The 18,027-nt window shown below is 42.6% G+C and overlaps 1 protein-coding gene across 1 annotated transcript in view; it reads right to left on the bottom strand.

The window, feature by feature from the left end:
• KCNH4 (potassium voltage-gated channel subfamily H member 4) overlaps nucleotides 1-18,027 on the bottom strand; it is a 454,196-nt gene that overhangs the window by 54,235 nt on the left and 381,934 nt on the right. The window contains exons 13-14 of the mRNA XM_089690632.1: nucleotides 17,286-17,650; nucleotides 16,713-16,822 (exon numbers count right to left, since the gene is read on the bottom strand). Of these exons, the coding sequence (XP_089546758.1) occupies nucleotides 16,713-16,822; nucleotides 17,286-17,650 (475 nt within the window). The remainder of the gene's footprint in view (nucleotides 1-16,712; nucleotides 16,823-17,285; nucleotides 17,651-18,027) is intronic.

Below are 18,027 nucleotides of genomic sequence, written 5' to 3' on the forward strand. Positions count from 1 at the left end.
GCTGCGGGGCACTTCTTCTTTTCCATACCATAAATCGGCCTTTGAACAGCTTTGCCAGCAGCGCCTGGGCGCCCCGGGCCTTATCTCCCTTCTTTATGCAGCCTTGAACAGACGCCCGTCGCATACTTCTCTTTCATATGTTGTTCAGTGGGAGCGTGACCTGGGAGTGGATGTGGATCCGGAGGACTGGAATAGGGCCTGGTCACTCATAGCTAAATGCTCATTCAATACCATCACGCTGGAGGCAGCCTATAAGGTATTGTTTCGTTGGTATTGGGTTCCGGCTCGTTTGGCCCAGGCTAACCCCGCTTGTAGTGATCGATGTTTCCGGGGTTGTGGCCATCGTGGCGATGTCTTGCATATCTGGTGGTCATGCCCGAGACTGGTCCGTTCTTGGTCTCGTGTATTTGGCCTCCTTTTCACGTTGTTTCATCTATCCATACGCCGGGTCGCTCGGTATGCCTTGCTTCATTGCCCCATACCGGGTCTCTTTGCTCATCAACAGAAGCTGGCATCCTATTTGTTTTTTTCGGCCACCAGAACAATTGCTCAGGCCTGGAAGACTCCGTTTGTCCCTTTTCAGGGGGTGCGGGATTGTATGACCAATATGATGCTTAATGAGCAGATGTTGAGCATATGCAACGACTCCCAATAATATGAAAATATGGGAACCATGGTTGCAATATGCCTTTCCCACGCTTCCTTTGGCTAGTATGGGGATGTACTGGCGTTAGGCACTGGCGTTTGATGGTGGCGCTCTTGGATCTCTGCCCCCTCTTCTCTTTTTTTTTTTTCTCTCCTCTTCTTTCACTTCTTTTTCTTTCTCTCCATTTCTGTTAGTTTTTTTGGGTGATAGTTGACAGCTGCCTTTAATTGCAGTTAGAATTTCATTACTGTCATTGTAACCTATGTGCCATTGATAGCCCCTGCGTGGGCGTACCTTCTGCCTTGTTGAAGTTAGAGCACTGTTTTTCTTTTATTATTATGTTTTTTATCTTATCGGTGCAATTGATAGCCCCTGTGGGGGCATGTTTTGTCGCCTCTGTTTTATACTGCTTAAAACTAATAAAAACTATTGAAATACAAAAACCAGCTCAAGGACTGTTTTACTGACTCTGAAAGAAAGTGTGGAAAAATGCATGTTGCCTGGCTGTGCAGAGCTTAGGGGGGACCCAATAATTCAGCGGTCCTCAAGATGCTAGCACTAAAAGTCCAAATATGTTGTTAATTAATTCACTTTAGAGTGGTAGTAGAAAGCCAGTGTGCTTGGGTGGCTTCATCAGGCCTACCTCTTCATCAAAGAACCAGCAAACACAAATGCTCCTGCGCTTGGGGATGGACTCGATGCTACAACCACATTAAGAATGTCCTGGAACATGCACACCTTGCTGCCCTCAAATGGACCGGGGGAATCCAAATATACTGAATGGGGAAAGAACAAAAAGAGGGCGCACAGGCCTAGTGCATTACCATAAAAAATGTTTAATAAAAAATAAAGTAGGTGTTGTACTCACAAACGACAATATAGTCAAGGCACATCATAGAAGAACAGCTGGATCAACACCGCGCTGAGTAACAGTCCACAATAGGGAGTTTAGACATCCAAAAGGCTGACGCGTTTCGAGGACTTGCCTCTTCCTCAGAGCCCTGAGGAAGAGGCAAGTCCTCGAAACGCGTCAGCCTTTTGGATGTCTAAACTCCCTATTGTGGACTGTTACTCAGCGCGGTGTTGATCCAGCTGTTCTTCTATGATGTGCCTTGACTATATTGTCGTTTGTGAGTACAACACCTACTTTATTTTTTATTAAACATTTTTTATGGTAATGCACTAGGCCTGTGCGCCCTCTTTTTGTTCTTTCCTACCTCTTCATCAGGCCTACAATGCATAACAATACAGGTAAAGAAAGACATAATACTACCAGGCGGCGGACTGACAACTCATGGGGCTCCCAGGCAATAAGAGATAATGAGGCCCCCTGTGTCTTCGCCTACACTCAAGCCAAAGTCACACCCACACAACACCCCACCTACATATTGGAGCTCAGCTGCATAGAAAGGGCATCAAAAATAATTAAAAAAATAATAAAACAACATTGTGGGGTCCACCCTCCATTCACACCAAGCTCTTCGGGTCTGGTATGGGTTTTGAGGGGAACCCCCATGCCAAAATGTAAAACAAAATGGTGTGGGGTCCCCCCCAAGATCAATACCAGACCCTTATCCAAACATTCAGCTTGGCAGGTCAGGAAAGGGGGGGTGGCGACCAAGCGTCCACCCCCCTCCTGAACCATACAAGGCCACATGCCCTCAACGTGGGGGGGTGCTCCGGGGGGGTCCCAAGAGCCTCTTCCCCACAACCTTGGCCTGTGATTGTGGGGGTCTGGGGGCAGGGGGCTTATCGGAATCTAGAAGCCCCCAGATCCCAGCCCTCCCCGTATGTGAATAAGTATGGGGTACATGGTACTGCTACCCATTCACAAAAAAAAAGTGTAGTGTGAAAAACAACAGGAGACAGTCTTTGACCTTTATTAAAAGAAGAACAATAAAAGAACATCCCCCAAAGTAGATCCAATGTCAATCATGATGCCCGTCGCTACCGGAAAAAAGAGAAAATAAAGAAGGCTCTGCTCCCGACGCTGGCTCACGGCCGTCTGACTACTCCGCTGGCTTGACAGTTCTTAAATATGTAAGGGGCGGGGCCATCCAGTTACATCACGTGTGTGGTCCCACCTCCTTATGACATCATTGACCAAGCATTCCCCGGGGGACATTCTTTTATTTTCCTTCTTTTAATAAAGGACTTGTCAAAGACTGTCTCCTGTCTTTTTTCACACTACACTTTTTTTTTTTGTGAATGGGTAGCGGTACCATGTGCCCCATACTCATTCACATTAGGGGCGGGATATTAAAGAGGGCCTCCAGATTCCGATAAGCCCCCTGCCCGCAGACCCCCAGAACCACCAGCGATGGCTGTGGGGAAGAGGCAACATGGGGGGAGACCCCCTCTGCCGCAAAGCACCCCCCCATGTTGAGGGCATGTGGCCTGGTATGGTTCAGGAGGGGGGGCACTCGCTCGTCCCCCCACCTTTCCTGACGTGCCAGGCTGCTTGGATAATCTAGTATGGATTTTGGGGGGAACCCCGAAGGGCTTTGTATGGATGGAGGGGGGACCCCACACTTTTTTAAAATTATTTTTTAATTGCCAGCAATTCTCTCTTTTACATTCAGCTGTCAGTGGGGAACCCCACTGACTGCTGAAACATTAACGCATGGTTTTTACTACTAAAATACTGCATGACTTGATAAAATAACTCATGCGGTATTTTAATAGTGTTTTTTTGTTAATGCAAACTTTTTTAAAAAAATTTTATGCAGTATCCTACCACATACTTGGATGCGGTAAGATACCGCTTAGTGAATTGTGCCCAGTAAACCTCTCACCGGGCTCCCTACTGACCCAGGGCCCTCGGGCAATGCCCAAATGGTCAGTCCGTCCCTGAATACTACATATCATAGAAAGGATAAAAAAAGGTCATTTACACAACAATATGGTGTAGCGCTCCCACTGTAGCTTGTACACTCATGGACATTTCTCAAGACCCCTGTTATAGACACTGCCTTAACTCCACCAAATCTAGTCAGTTTTATTGAATGAACAAGTTACTCCCATTATCTGATATATCATCTGTAGGTCTACTGTAGTAAAATGTGGATCTTGTCCTATTAGCCTAAATTATATATTATCATTATGGTCTACAAACATCATGATTAAGGCTTGGTTCACACTGCTGCGAACTCATTGTCATGCGACTTTCAATGCTTTACAACTGCTTTAACACTTTCTGTGTTGTTTAAACATTTCCATTGTTGATTCAATGCTTCTGGTGTTGATGTAATGTTCCACATATAAATCTAAAAAGCATAATTGAATTCACTTCCCGTAGCCTCCCTGGCGGTATTCCCGAGTGTAGCTCGGGGTAAAGTTTCAGTACCACAAACGGTAACCCCGAGCTACACTCAGGCTTACCATGCGGCGCTGCTCCAGGATCTGTTCTTCTCTTACCTTGTCCTGCGCTCCCGCGATGTCCCTCCTGCAGTGTCCCCTGTAATGTCCTCCGGCGGATACCGGCATCTGTCTTCTGGGTTCCGTCCCCTGCGACGTCGGGAAGTACGGGGACGGAACGGTGGGAAATTTGAAAATGACAAAAAGTGACATTCACTAAATTCACTAAAATAACATAGTAAAACATTACTGTATCAAACCATTCCACATACATTTTGTCCCGAGTGCTTTGTCTGTGCCCTGCCTACATTTTTACTGTTCTTTCTGCCTGGAAACTGAGAAACGTCCACGGCGTCCAAAAAGCGTCCCTTTAGGTCAAAAGCGGTTTTAGACCAGCTAGAGAACAGCGATAGTAAATCAGAACTACTTGCAGAATTGAGTGATAATGATTCGTGGGGAAATTCGTCATCAGACACTGAAAACGATTTTGCGACTTTGTTCAGTGATGTGCGAACTTGGCGCTATATTTCAAATTTCAGTGTTTTTGGTTTGATTATATTATTGAATTAAATGTTTTATTATTATTATATTATTATTTTTTATGATTATTTATTAAATTATAATTTATGATTTCGTGTTTCAAATTTTAACATACTAGACTCTTGTTCGGACAGATTTCAGTGAGTTATTTCTAAAAATTACAGACCTACAATAAAAAAAATACATATTTTCATGGAAAAAAAGGTACCGCTTTAAGCACAGAAATATGGACATAATCAGACCACTAGGGAGGTTAAACCAGAAATTCACTTACTAAAAGTAGCAGCCATTTTGTACAAAAGAAATCAAACAATATTTAAAAAAAAGAGCAGAGAAAAAAATTAGACTGCTTGCACAACTCTTGCCTTGTGCTATCCTCTCCACCTAATGTCACACACATCACATGCAGGGAATGACTGCTATTTTACAAGATGGTTGGAGGGTACTTTGTAGCAAACATCTTTCAAGGAAAGAAAAAATAAAAAACAAGGACCTTTTGCTACAATGTGACCATCTTGGAATAAAAATTAAATTCCTGAAGTTTAATGATGTTGAGTGAAGGATACCACATGGTTATGCACTTGGTTTTATCCACTCTGCACTTCCTTTAAAATATTGTTTTATCCCTGTGGAGTTGGTGACTTGTGAGGGCACTGGTGTGGGGGAGTGTTCATTCACATTCGCCTTTAGACTTTATCCACACAGAACATTTAGAAAATTCTTCTAGAAACTTTTCCTCCTGGTAGAAGAGTTTTTTGCAGAAAAACAAATACCTGACACTTGTACAAGCATTTAGGTGCCTTTACAGGCATCAAGTGCTTGGACATTAATTAATTTCATTGGCCAGAATAATAATTTATTCCGACCACTGAAATGAATTAATGCTCAAGTGCCAAGCGCCTAGTGTTAACACACATTTACAAGCGTCAAGCATTTTGTTCTGCCAAAACGCTGCTGCTCCTGGACGCACTGCGAGTGAGTTTTTTTTCCTGCCTCTAACTCTTCTGCCACTAAACGCTGCTAAAAGTATACAGTATGTATGCATGGATACATAGGCTAACATGGAGGGGCAGGAAAAAAATGCATGACACCTTTAAAAATGTCTGATTCTGACCTGTGCCTGATCTGGCTTTGACCAATCTCCCCTCCCAGTTCATGCGTTCCTTATGAGTTCCTAATTGGGGTGGAGAAGGATTGCTCATTTGATCATCTCCCTGTAAATTTAGACCAGCTTATGGGGGAGGTCACAGATGGGGGGTACAGTCACAGATGGGGGCATTGTCCTGCATTTGTGCATTTTCTGCTGGAGTGCGAAAAAGAAGTTGAACACAGAAGTTTAACTAAAGCAGCAAGAAGATACAACAAAGAACTCTACTGCACTCTGGATGGACTGCAAGCAAAACACTCTGGGAAACATCTCCTACAAGTCTGATTCCCACTCCAACTACCTTTCAATATGCCATCTCTACTCCTCCTTTTCATATTACTAGCCTGTGTTCTCAAAAAATTTTTTTTTGCCCCTCTGCTCCACCTCAAAGCTTATACATCTCACCCTCACTGCTACCATCTCCCTACTACTGCTCTCATCACCTCCTGCTAATACTTAACTCACCTGCTAACCCAAACACCAGAACAGGAAAGCATGTGCACTCATATACACCCCACTGCCATCTTACTTTCCTCACCCTCCTTCTTCTCCTAACCTCTGGGGATATCTCCCCGAACCCTGGTCCTTCAGTATCTCACCCCCACACCAGGCAACCTCCTTCCTCCAAGAATAGCTGCAATCCACTCAATTTAATCTCAATCCCCATGCTCCTAAAAAACACCCTCCCTTTTTCATCTGCACTCTGGAATGCCCGCTCTGTTTGTAATAAGCTCATTTCTGTCCATGACCTTTTTGCCTCCCACTCCCTTAACCTACTAGCAATTACATAAACCTGGCTTCAAACATCAGATTCTGCTTCTCCCACAGCACTTTCCTATGGAGTCCTCCACTGGACTCAGTCACCCAGACCCAGTGGTCAGAAAGGAGGTGGAGTTGGTTTGCTTCTATCCCCAATGAGCACCATTCAAGTCCTCCCTACCCCTCCCTCTCTATCCTTCTTTTCTTTCAAGATTCACTGCATTTGGCTGTTTTCTCCCATCTCTCTGAGGATTGCAGTGATCTATCGGCCTCCTAGACTAGTGTCACGCTTTCTTGATGACTTCTCTGCTTGGCTACCCTACTTTCTCTCCTCTGAAATACCCACTATCATTCTTGGAGATTTTAACCTCCCCATTAATGCAAACAACCCAGCTACATCCCAACTCTTCAACCTAACCTCATCTTTTGCTTAACACAATGGACATAGCCCTCCACTCAATCTGATGGGAATACATTAGACCTTGTTTTCTTCCATGTTTGCACTCTCTACAACCTAAAAACACCCTCTTTCCTCTCTCTGATCACAATCTCATCACCTACACAGTGTCCTTTTCTTCAAACACCTATCCCTCCAAGCAGCAAACAATTACCCAAAGAAACCTTCACAACTTTAACCCTTCTCTTTTCCACTCTGCAAATGACTGCCTCTATGACAAAATCTTTCCCCTGTCTTGCCCTGACCTGGCCACTTCTGTCTACAACAGTTCACTTTCATCCACACTAGATTCATTTTCTCCTCTAACTATACAAAGTATGAGGTCCCGACCATTACAACCGTGGTAGACTGACGACACCAGAAATCTTAAGAGACATAGTCGTGCATTGGAACGACTCTGGCGTAAAACCAAATTCCAGCAAGCATTCACTCTATAGAAATTGGCTTTCTTAAAATACAATTCCTCTTTCCATGCTGCCAAACAAGCCTACTTTGTCACTCTTATTAATGCCTTGTCATCCAGTTCTCATCGTCTCTTCTCTACTTTTAACTCTCTACTTTTTCCACCTCCACGCAGTAACTCACTCACTGCTCACAAGATTGCCAATTATTTAAAAAACAAGATTGATACAATTCGTAGGGGCATCTCCACTGCACAGACATCTATCCCATTTAGCATACCTTATACTAAACCAACCTCAACACTTACTTCTTTTGACCTTGCTACTACTGAAGAGGTTACTAAAGTTTTCTCAGAAGCCCGTATCACCACATGCCCCTTGGATCCTGTCCCCTCACAGCTACTATGGTCACCCTCTTCTTCTATCCTATGCTCCCTCACTTACATCTTCAAATAATCCTTCTCTACTGGCGCCTTCCACTCCCCTCTAAAGCATGCACACATCACTCCCATACTTAAAAAGCCCTCACTGGACCCCACCAATCTGAACAAAGTAAGACCCATCTCCCTGCTCCCATTTACCTCTAAACTCTTAGAACGCTTAGTCTATAATCGCCTGAGCCCCATACCTCACTGACAACAACCTTCTTGACCCCTTACAGTCTGGCTTTCGCTCACTACACTCCACTGAAACTATCCTACTAAAACTCACTAATGATTTACTACCTGCTAAAACCAATGGCCACTACTCCATACTCTTACTACTTGACCTCTCTGCGGCTTTTGATACTGTTGGCCATCCATCCCCTCCTCCTCAAAAAACTCCACTCTCTTGGCCTCCAAGACTCTGCTCTCTCCTAGTTCTCCTCCTACCTATCGCAGCGCTCCTTCAGCGTTACCTATAACTCTGTCTCTTCCTCTTCACTTCCTCTTTCTGTAGGGGTCCCTCAAGGTTCTGTCCTTGGATCCCTTCTCTTCTCCATCTACATTTTCTCCCTTGGTCACTTGATAAACTCCCATGGCTTCAAGTATCATCTCTATGCTGATGACACACAAATCTATCTTTCTACTCCTCACCTCACCCCTCAACCTTTCTAAAACCGAGCTCATACTATTCCCTCCAGCCCGTGCCCCCTCCCCTGACTTCTCCATCAAGATCAATAATACAAAAATCAGTCCCTTCCCTCATGCCAGGATACTAGGTGTAATCCTGGACTCTCATCTGTCCTTTCAGCCCCAAATCCAATCACTGTCCAAATCTTGCAGACTTCACCTCTGCAACATCTCCAAAATATACCCATTTTTAACCACTGAAACCACTAAGCAACTTATTCACTCCCTGGTTATCTCTTGCCTTGACTATTGTAACTCCCTCCTCATTGACCTGCTTAATCGCAGGCTATCCCCTCTTCAGTCTGTCATAAATGCTGCTGCCAGACTCATCCGCCTTACTAACCATTCCATATCTGCCACCCCTCTCTGCCAATCCCTCTGCTGGCTTACCATTGCCCAACGAATAAAATTCAAAACATTAACAATAACATATAAAGCCATTTACAACTCTGCCCCAATTTACATCACCAATCTTGTGTCCAAATATCACCCAAACCATCCTCCCCGCTCCTCCCACGACCTCCTGCTCTCTAACTATCTTGTCTGCTCCTCCCATTCTCATCTTCAAGACTTCTCCAGAGCCTCCCTCATCCTCTGGAACTGTCTACCCCAATCTATTCGTCTATCACCTACCCTGCCCACTTTTAGGTGATCTCTGAAAATCTCTTCAGGGAAGCCTATTCTGCCTTCAGCTAATAACCAAATCTTCTATTTCTTCTATCAGTTCGTCCCCGACAGTTATTACCTTTTGTACCACCCCTCCCTCTTAGATTGTAAACTCCAAGGAGCAGGGCCCTCCTAACCCTCTTGTATTGAATGGTATCGTTGCAATATTGTCTCCCTTTATAATGTAAAGAGTTGAGCAAACTGTTGGAGCTACATAAATCCTTACAATATTAATAAAAGTGGCAGTAAAAACATCCTGTGTGCATGAGGCCTTAAAGTATGGATTACGTTAATACACTGCGATTCAACACCAGAAGCTGTGCTTGATTAAAAATGGACAGCTAACAAATGGTTACTTTGTACACATTCAGTTTGCTTGGCCATCACCATATGTCACAGTACAAATTAGATATTGGATCTTATAAACAACCTATACACATGTAACATGCTCCTGGATAGGTGTTAGGTTAGCTACCAAAAATTTAGTTCTAGGCTCACTGTAATCAGTGTATCTGCATGTGTTCATTTTGGTCTGTCCATTAATTTATAACAGGTAGTTATATAGCACTGTCAATTTATGCAGCACTTTACATATATATTGTACAGTCACATCAATCTTTAACCCTCAATGAGTGTACAATCTAAGGTTCCTAACACGCATTCATACATACACACACTAGGGCCAATTTAGACAGGAACCAATTAACCTCCCAGCATGTCTTTAGAGTGTGGGAGGAAACCAGAGTACCAGCAGGAAACCCACGCAGGCACACGGAGAGCATGCAAACTCCGTGCAGGTGGTGCTATGGTTGAGATTCGAACCAATGACCCTAGAGCTGCCAGGTGGAAGTGCTAACCACTTAGCCATTGTGCTGTTCCTGTTCATGGGCTTCAGGTTTGGCTTCTCCTCCCTGCACTCCAGAACTATCTGGGTTGTTCTGGAACATAGGTGTGGAGCAAGGCAAATGGGAAGCATTAATTTTTATACTGTCTCGACCAGTCCCTGTGGGAGACTGCAAAGATGGTTGCTGGGCAGGTGTATAAATAGTCTGGGACCTGGATATTAGGTGTCTTGTCACTGTGGAGATCACAGCTTGGGAGGGCTGTTTGCCCCCTGGGCAAATCTGCCACATGTCTGCTGTTCCTCAAGGTCCCGGCTGGTGTGGCTGGGGGGCCAATTTCTGATGAAAGTTGCTGGACCTGACTGAGGGTTTATTTGTCTGGGGATCTAGCTTGGTATCACTGCAAAAGTGTCTGGAAGATATTGGAAAGAGGCAACCAACTATCCAAGCACATTACTAAGTACAGACAGGTGTGGGAGATCCCTGAGACTGTGTGCTGATGTTTTCACTCTTGTGCTAGAGTCAGCTATGTTCTATGAGGACATTGTGTTCTGTGTCCTGGAGAAGCTCAGTCCATTAACTGCTTGTGCAAGGACTCTGCTCAGATCCTTAAGAGAAAGTTTAACATTCTCAAATGCTGCTACAAACGTCAGTCCACTATTTTCTGCAAGCAATGATTTTTGTTCACATTACTGCTGCAGCTTTTGGTAGTCAGTTCTGCCTAAAGTGAATTACTGGAGTATCCCACAGTTACCCTACTCCTATTCAAGTTCAAGTTCTACAATAAAGCATCAGAAAAGCATACCCCTAGACCAGGGGTGGGCAAACTTTTTGACTTGAGGGCCGCAATGGGTTCATATATTGGACCCGGGGGCCGGACCAAGAGTAGATGAATGATGTGTATGTGTCATCCATAGTAAGTATAGTAATATTCCCCCATAGTAAGCATAGTAATTAATCCCCCATATAGTAATTCATCCCCCATATAGTAATTCATCCCCCATAGTAATTCATCCCCCATATAGTAATTCATCCCCCATAGAGTAATTCGTCCCCTATAGTAATTCATCCCCCATATAGTAATTCATCCCCCATATAGTAATTCATCCCCCATAGAGTAATTCATCCCCCATAGTAATTCATCCCCCATATAGTAATTCATCCCCCATAGTAATTCATCCCCCATATAGTAATTCATCCTTCATAGTAATTCATCCCCCATAGTAATTCATCCCCCATATAGTAATTCATCCCCCATATAGTAATTCACCCCCCATATAGTAATTCATCCCCCATAGTAATTCATCCCCCATAGTAATTCATCCCCCATATAGTAATTCATCCCCCATAGTAATTCATCCCCCATATAGTAATTCATCCCCCATAGTAATTCATCCCCCATAGTAATTCATCCCCCATATAGTAATTCATCCCCCATAGTAATTCATCCCCCATAGTAATTCATCCCCCATATAGTAATTCATCCCCCCTATAGTAATTCATTCCCCATATTAATTCATCCCCCATATTAAGTCCCCAAGTCCCCCCTGTGTCAATTCACTTACCTTTGCTCCGCGCGTTCCTCTCGCCGTGTTCCCGCGCCGTTACGGTCTTCAGGGCGGACTGTGAGAGGAGCCTCCCCTCACGTTCCTCACGCTGCCCCGCCTACACACATTCTGACAGCCGATGTTTGCCACGCTCCGCGGGCCGGATTAAAAGGTCCACCGGGCCGTATACGGCCCGCGGGCCGTAGTTTGCCCATTGCTGCCCTAGACTGTCCACTGAGCCAAAGGAGTAACTGTGACTGTGTGCCTTGCTGCAGGGCAACTACTGGGAAAAGAACCCTTGCTTTCTATTCAGCAGGCCCTGTGGAGATGAGCCCTACTAACATGAGCCCACAAAGTAACTGTACTGGGGGAATAATGAAGGCCATCATTGCTGTTCTCCTTTTGAAAATGGTTGCCTGGTTGTCCCTGGCATCAGTAATGTTGTAGTCACTGACCCAGAACAAGCATGCAGATTAGAAAGCCAGAGTGAAGGTAAAAATCCTGAATTGCATACTTGTCCAGGTCAGTGAATTAAAAAGTAACAATGCCATGGGAGAAGCATGACAGTCCTGGAACAATAATTTTCAGAGTCAGTAATGAGAACCACCATATTCCTCAATACAGATTCCCTTTAATAACATATTGAACAATGGCCTTATAACCATCAGACATTTATAAAAAGTTGTTTAATTGTTGCCAGGAACACCATAGCTGCAGCCTGGAAACAAAAAGATCATCTTGACAATGCAATATTCTTAAACAACCTAAGTGCACAAGCACAGTTTTAACTCATGTTCCCCATTAAAAATGAAAATGGGAGCCCTTTTGGAATCAATAGAGAGACTGTCTGCAAGATAATGGTTATAAAGCTTTTCTATACTGACCCCAGGGCTTTTTTTCAGTGAGTACGCGGGGAAACGCACCTCCAGCACTGAATATATGTAATGGCAAAGAGTGCTGGAGTGTTCTGGAGGGTTTGTTGATGCTGGCTGCTGGTGGATCTATTGTTGCTGAAGGGGGTCTTTTTTGCAGGGAGGTCTATTGTTTCTTGGGTGGACTGTTGTTGCTGGTGGGGGATATATTGTTGCTGGGGTGAATCTTATATTGCTGGGGGGCCAACTGTCACTGGAAGGGATCTACTGTTGAGGTCGGGGTCCATTGTAGCTGACTGCGTGGGGGATATATAGAAGCTGGCTGCTGAGAGATCTGTTGTTGCTGCCGGTGGTCTATTGTTGCTGGGGGAGGGGGGAATTTTTTTTTTGTTGCTGGGGGGGGTCTGTTGTTGCCGGCCACAAGAGATCAATTTTACTGCTTTTTTATCATCATTAACAAATTCAATGCAAATTATTTAGCGCCAAAAATGATGCTTCCTCTTGGTACTGGGAGGTGGGTAGGGGGTGGAACCAAGGAATGGTGCTCAGGTGTGGGTAAAAGACAAGGAGTGACTAGGAAAGGGCGAGTTCCACCACCTATTCTCCAGCACCTAGAAAAAAAGCCCTGACTGACCCTATATAGATACCCCATTGCTTTACTTTATATAGTATATGAGCTCAATGTTTATTAAAAGTAGTGTAATACTCTTATACGTATCAGACATAAAGGCAATTTATACCTTGATTAAGATACTGGAGATATAATTCTTGTTTCTACAATATTTCTCAATACTCTGCAAGTTTTGAAGCCTTGTATATTCCCCTCTTCCCCCACCCCTATGACCCTAATTACCCCCTTTTTTCACACCATTTTATGTGATTTATCTGTAATAGATACTAATATGTGATGCTGTATCTACAGTGACCACCACCTTCTTATGTAGCTTTTCTGAAAGCAAAAAAAACTAAATTGAATTAGGCAATACAAACAACAGTCCTTGTAAGCCCACATAGTCCACCTGCATTCTCTTTGTATCTATTAGGAGCATTTAATACAATTAAAGATAATTCCAGATTGGTTGATTGGCTTACTGCACATTAATCAGTGGTCCTAAAACTAGTACTGTGATTGTATAGGTCTACATTTTACTGTTTATACATTTAGCACAGTGCATTTAATGTACATTTTGGCAGTGTTCTGCATGCTCAATAACACAGATTTACAGTATATTTGCATTTATATGAACTCATACATATTAACTAGATTTAGATTTCATGTCAAGCCATCACCTTTAAATACATCATCTTGCTTGATACTATTGACTTCTAAACAGAGCAAAGATCCAATTAACTGCTCTTTTCCTGTGTTGCAACCAGCTAGTGACAGCACGTTATGACATGCTTGGATATAAAATGCAGAATATATAGGCAATTACACTTCACAATTTGGCAAGCTGTAATAATAAATGCCAACAAAGTTAATGTACAGATTTGTATCTTGCAATATTTCAAAAGAATGACAGTATAAAATATGCTTCTTGACACACTGCTCAGAGGTCAAAGTACTTCAGTCAGTGCATATCGGTGTGTTCACCTTTGAGAACATTGGCAATATGAACGCTGATGGCCCCCACAGACTGAGCGAATTTTCTGAGCGAATTCCTGCCTTTCTCACTTCATTTGGCAAAACAAATTGTTTGTCAAAGGAACCTGCTGGGAAATGTTCAGCTAAACAACCACTGCATCCAACCCGATATAGCCATTGTTTAGGCAATTTGACAGCTGCCCCTGGTGACTGTCAGAGTACAATGGCGTAGTGGGGGGATTTGTCCATCCATGCTGTTTAGCCAGCTTTATGAAGAATTTCGTGTCCAGAGCAGTTCCCTGAAAGTCTTAAAGAATCAGTCTCCCCAAAACTCATATTTTACTTTTTGGTAACTGTTGGAAAGTTTACTATTCTACAATATTTGTATAGTGATGAGAGACTTTGTGTTTGAGTTCCTGAGACTGCATTTATACAGGAGCCATCTTTAGGGGTTCCCATTCTTTCTGTTAGATTTTTTAACTATAACACCCTTTTCCTCTTGGAAAATATATCCACAGCTGACTATTTATGGGTTTCAGTGGCTTCAATTAAACCTGCCTCGCTGCTAAAAAAAAAAAACTCTTTGTGACTTGCCTGTCATTTAGGTTGTAAACATGGATCAAAGAAGGCATTTTGACAGAGCAGAGTATGCCTTCGCTAAGCCTTGACATTGAAATAAGAGCAGCATAAATATTAATAGATTTGATAGCATAATAGAGAAAGGGTTCAGTTTCAGGGTCGCATCATGAAAAACATAATATCTGCGCTTGTTCTGATCTCACATGAATGGACAACTAAAGATACATGTTCAAGAACAAAGTACTCATTTTCAGGAAGCAAATTAAATCTGAACGTTGAAAAACAATAGAGCAAGTATATAAGAGTCTTAGGTCTGGACAGACATCAAATGTTATACAATTATAAAAGCCCATGTATCTGGGTTGATCCTCCATGACAGCCATTTGATAATGATGGAGAATTGCTCTCTTTGGCACAGTTAAAGTGACAAGTAATGTTTCAAAATGTGTTTATGGAACACTGTTGGGAAGTTTCACCCTTTCCTTCTTGTTCTTGCCCCCTCTTAACAGCAAGTCACTGCAAGGGTCAGATTTCTACAAAGACAACACCTTCCAGAGAAGGGCAACAGAGCTAATAGGGGGGCCAGAGGTCCTCAATTAAGAGGAATGACTACAAACTCTAAACTTGGTCTCCCTGGTAAAGAGGTGCTTAAGAGGGGATATAATAGTGACATACAAATCCTTGAATGGTGACTCTAGCGCTGGGAAGAAACTTTTTGATCTTAGGTCTTAAAGAAGACACGTGGCCACACAATAAAGTGGGATGATAAATGGTTCAATTGTATATTGCGTAAGGGGTTCTTTACATATAGGGCGGTAGGGATGTGAAACTCCCTCCTACAGTTGATGGTGTCAGCGGGGAGTGTAGATAAGTTCAAAAACTTTTAGTATCTTTCGTGTCATTAAGATTCATTTTTCAGACACAAATTTCATTTTTGGAGATATGGATATATACGAATCTCTGAAAGGACATACTCTAATAACAAATGTCAACGGATCCAAAAAAAAGTTAAAAAGAAATTAATAAATGCATTTGTTTAATTCGGATTACGTCACATGATGCAATAGTAGTTCGGGCCCATAGGGAAATGAATTCAATTTTGGAATTTCTTCAATAATTTGGATTCGTACAACAATTGGATCCAAATTTTGTTCCATTTGTTAATTCGGATGCACATGACGTCAGTCGATATTGTCCAATCAGCTCACCCCATTTCTCTTGATGGGTTGGACTAATGTTTAAAATTATTGAATCCAACTGATGTGATAATATATTGAATATATAGCAATCTTATTTTTCTAATCCACCCGGACCAACAAATATACAAAACGAATGCCGAAGATACAAAATGAATTTGGAAAATAATTGGTTCAACATCGAATATGATGAAACAAAATTCTCCAATGAACGAATACATCATAAATGAAATAAAAATTTCCAGCTTGCACATGTCTAAACCTTACCAACTATCTAACTATGTAATGCAGGCCATGGCCTAGGACAGTGCACCGTCACTCATACATGATGTTCCTGACATTCCCATGTAAAATTAAAAATCCTTTTACATCCTTTTACCTCCAAAGGTTCACATTTAGGTCCAAAAAAGTGGGAAAGGATGCAAACCTTTTGTTTTTTTTTACCTATACGGAAATTTACATCCACCTTCCCACGTACATTGAGCTTCCGTTCACATCTGCCACAGAACGACATGTGAAAAGGCCTTTACCATTGCTCCCTTGTACAAGTTGTGCATTTTTATTGATGAAATTGTTTTCTGTGTAGTTAGGTTTGCTTGGAACCACACTGCTTGCAGACTAGTCTTCTAGTCCATGCTTCTAGTTTCACAGTGGAACAGTGAGTAAAGTGTCTTTCTGACCTTTTTTGCCCCAAACTTTAGCTCATCTTGAGTGATATTTGATGTCCTATTTTGTTAGTGTGATACTAAAGCTTGCCCATTGCCCAAAGTAGAAGGGGGCAGCTAAGAAATTTGGCACAGAGGGCCAGGAAGTATAAATCAGGCCCTAGTCAAAGTGTCAGCAGAATGCTGTCCAAAACATCTAAGTGAGGCAAGTATAGGACCTAGCATTCTTGACTACTAATGATAAGAAAGACAGTTCACTGTTTGCTCCAATTGGTAAATGCTATGGAAATAGACCCTAGATAACAGGCATCAATAGACAATCTTCATAGCTAAAATTATACCTGCTACAGGAGACTGCCTGATCGGAGACCTTGCCCTTGAGTTGTCCATGTTGAACTGAAAAGTTTGGCTTTCAGAGATATCACCACTATCCTCAATTCCATCCACCACTCTGTAAAGAGGAATAGATTAATATAATTAGAAATACAACCAATGTAATATCAGATGCTGAGGTTAAAGAAACAAAGAAAGGTCATAAACTCTGATTTTCCTTATCAGTTCACATAACATTGTGTCTCTTTGTACCTGGAAAACGTATATATGAATAAATTCTGTTATATCTATGGATGCATGTCAAATTAACACCTTTGATGGAAAGAGTTGGGTAGATTTCCCTGCTCAATCCCAGATATGCACAGCAAATCATCCACTTCTCTTCCAAAGAAAAAATAAGTTAAGACTAATAAAAATAGTACTACTAAAGTTCCAAAAATATTTATCAGAATTTTACTATCAGTCTTGTTGTTCTGCATAGTTTTCTGTAAGTAAAGGTCCATTATCCATTTATAACTTCTTTAAGAAACGAAGACATGAAACTGCAGACTCTGTTGACAAAATGAAAACACGCAACTTACCTTGGACTGAGATCTGGTGGGCCATATGTGTTGAGTGATGGAATTAAGAGATTGGCTGGCTTTCGGGAGCTCACATTTTCTGGCTCAGACACCCTTTCTTCCTTGCGACACTGGGGTGAGGGGCTTCTTCCTTGACTGTTCCGGGCTGGAGAACGGCAATTACGCCGGAAAGCAGAGAACTGTCTCAGATCATCTCCCAGGAGGCTGCTGAGAGAGCCACGGCGCACAGGACTGTTAAGATTTGGCAGCATGAGCTTTCTACGTGTCATAGTGGCTGGAGAGTGCCGGAAAAAGTCATCCTCATCTTTATCTTCAAGGATTGAGGCTAACTTCTTATCAGGGGTAGTACCAGATTCTGGGCGTGGCTGAAAAATACATTTACAAAATTTTTTTTATGAGTTTAGCAAATTGATTTTATCAATAAATGACCCTAAATAGCCCATATAACTAAATTGACCTTTTTGGCAGATCATGCTCATTCTCCAGTATACTTACGAGGGCCAATTAACCTACCAGCATGTGTTTGGAGTGTGGGTGGAAAGTAGAGTAACCAACGGAACTCCGGCAGGCACAGCGAGAACTCCATGCAGGTAGTGCCATGGTTTGGATTTGAACTGATGACCCTAGTGCTGCTAGGTGAAAGTGCTAACTGCCTAGCCACTGTACTTGCCCATATCTTGGCCAAATGTGTATGTTTATGTAGATATGTTTTCACAAGCCTCACAGAATCAGTAGTGATTGT

The sequence above is a fragment of the Staurois parvus genome, unplaced genomic scaffold (genome assembly GCF_062004578.1).
Source record: "Staurois parvus isolate SC_StPar_1 unplaced genomic scaffold, SC_StPar_1.0 ptg000538l, whole genome shotgun sequence".
NCBI lineage: Eukaryota > Metazoa > Chordata > Amphibia > Anura > Ranidae > Staurois > Staurois parvus.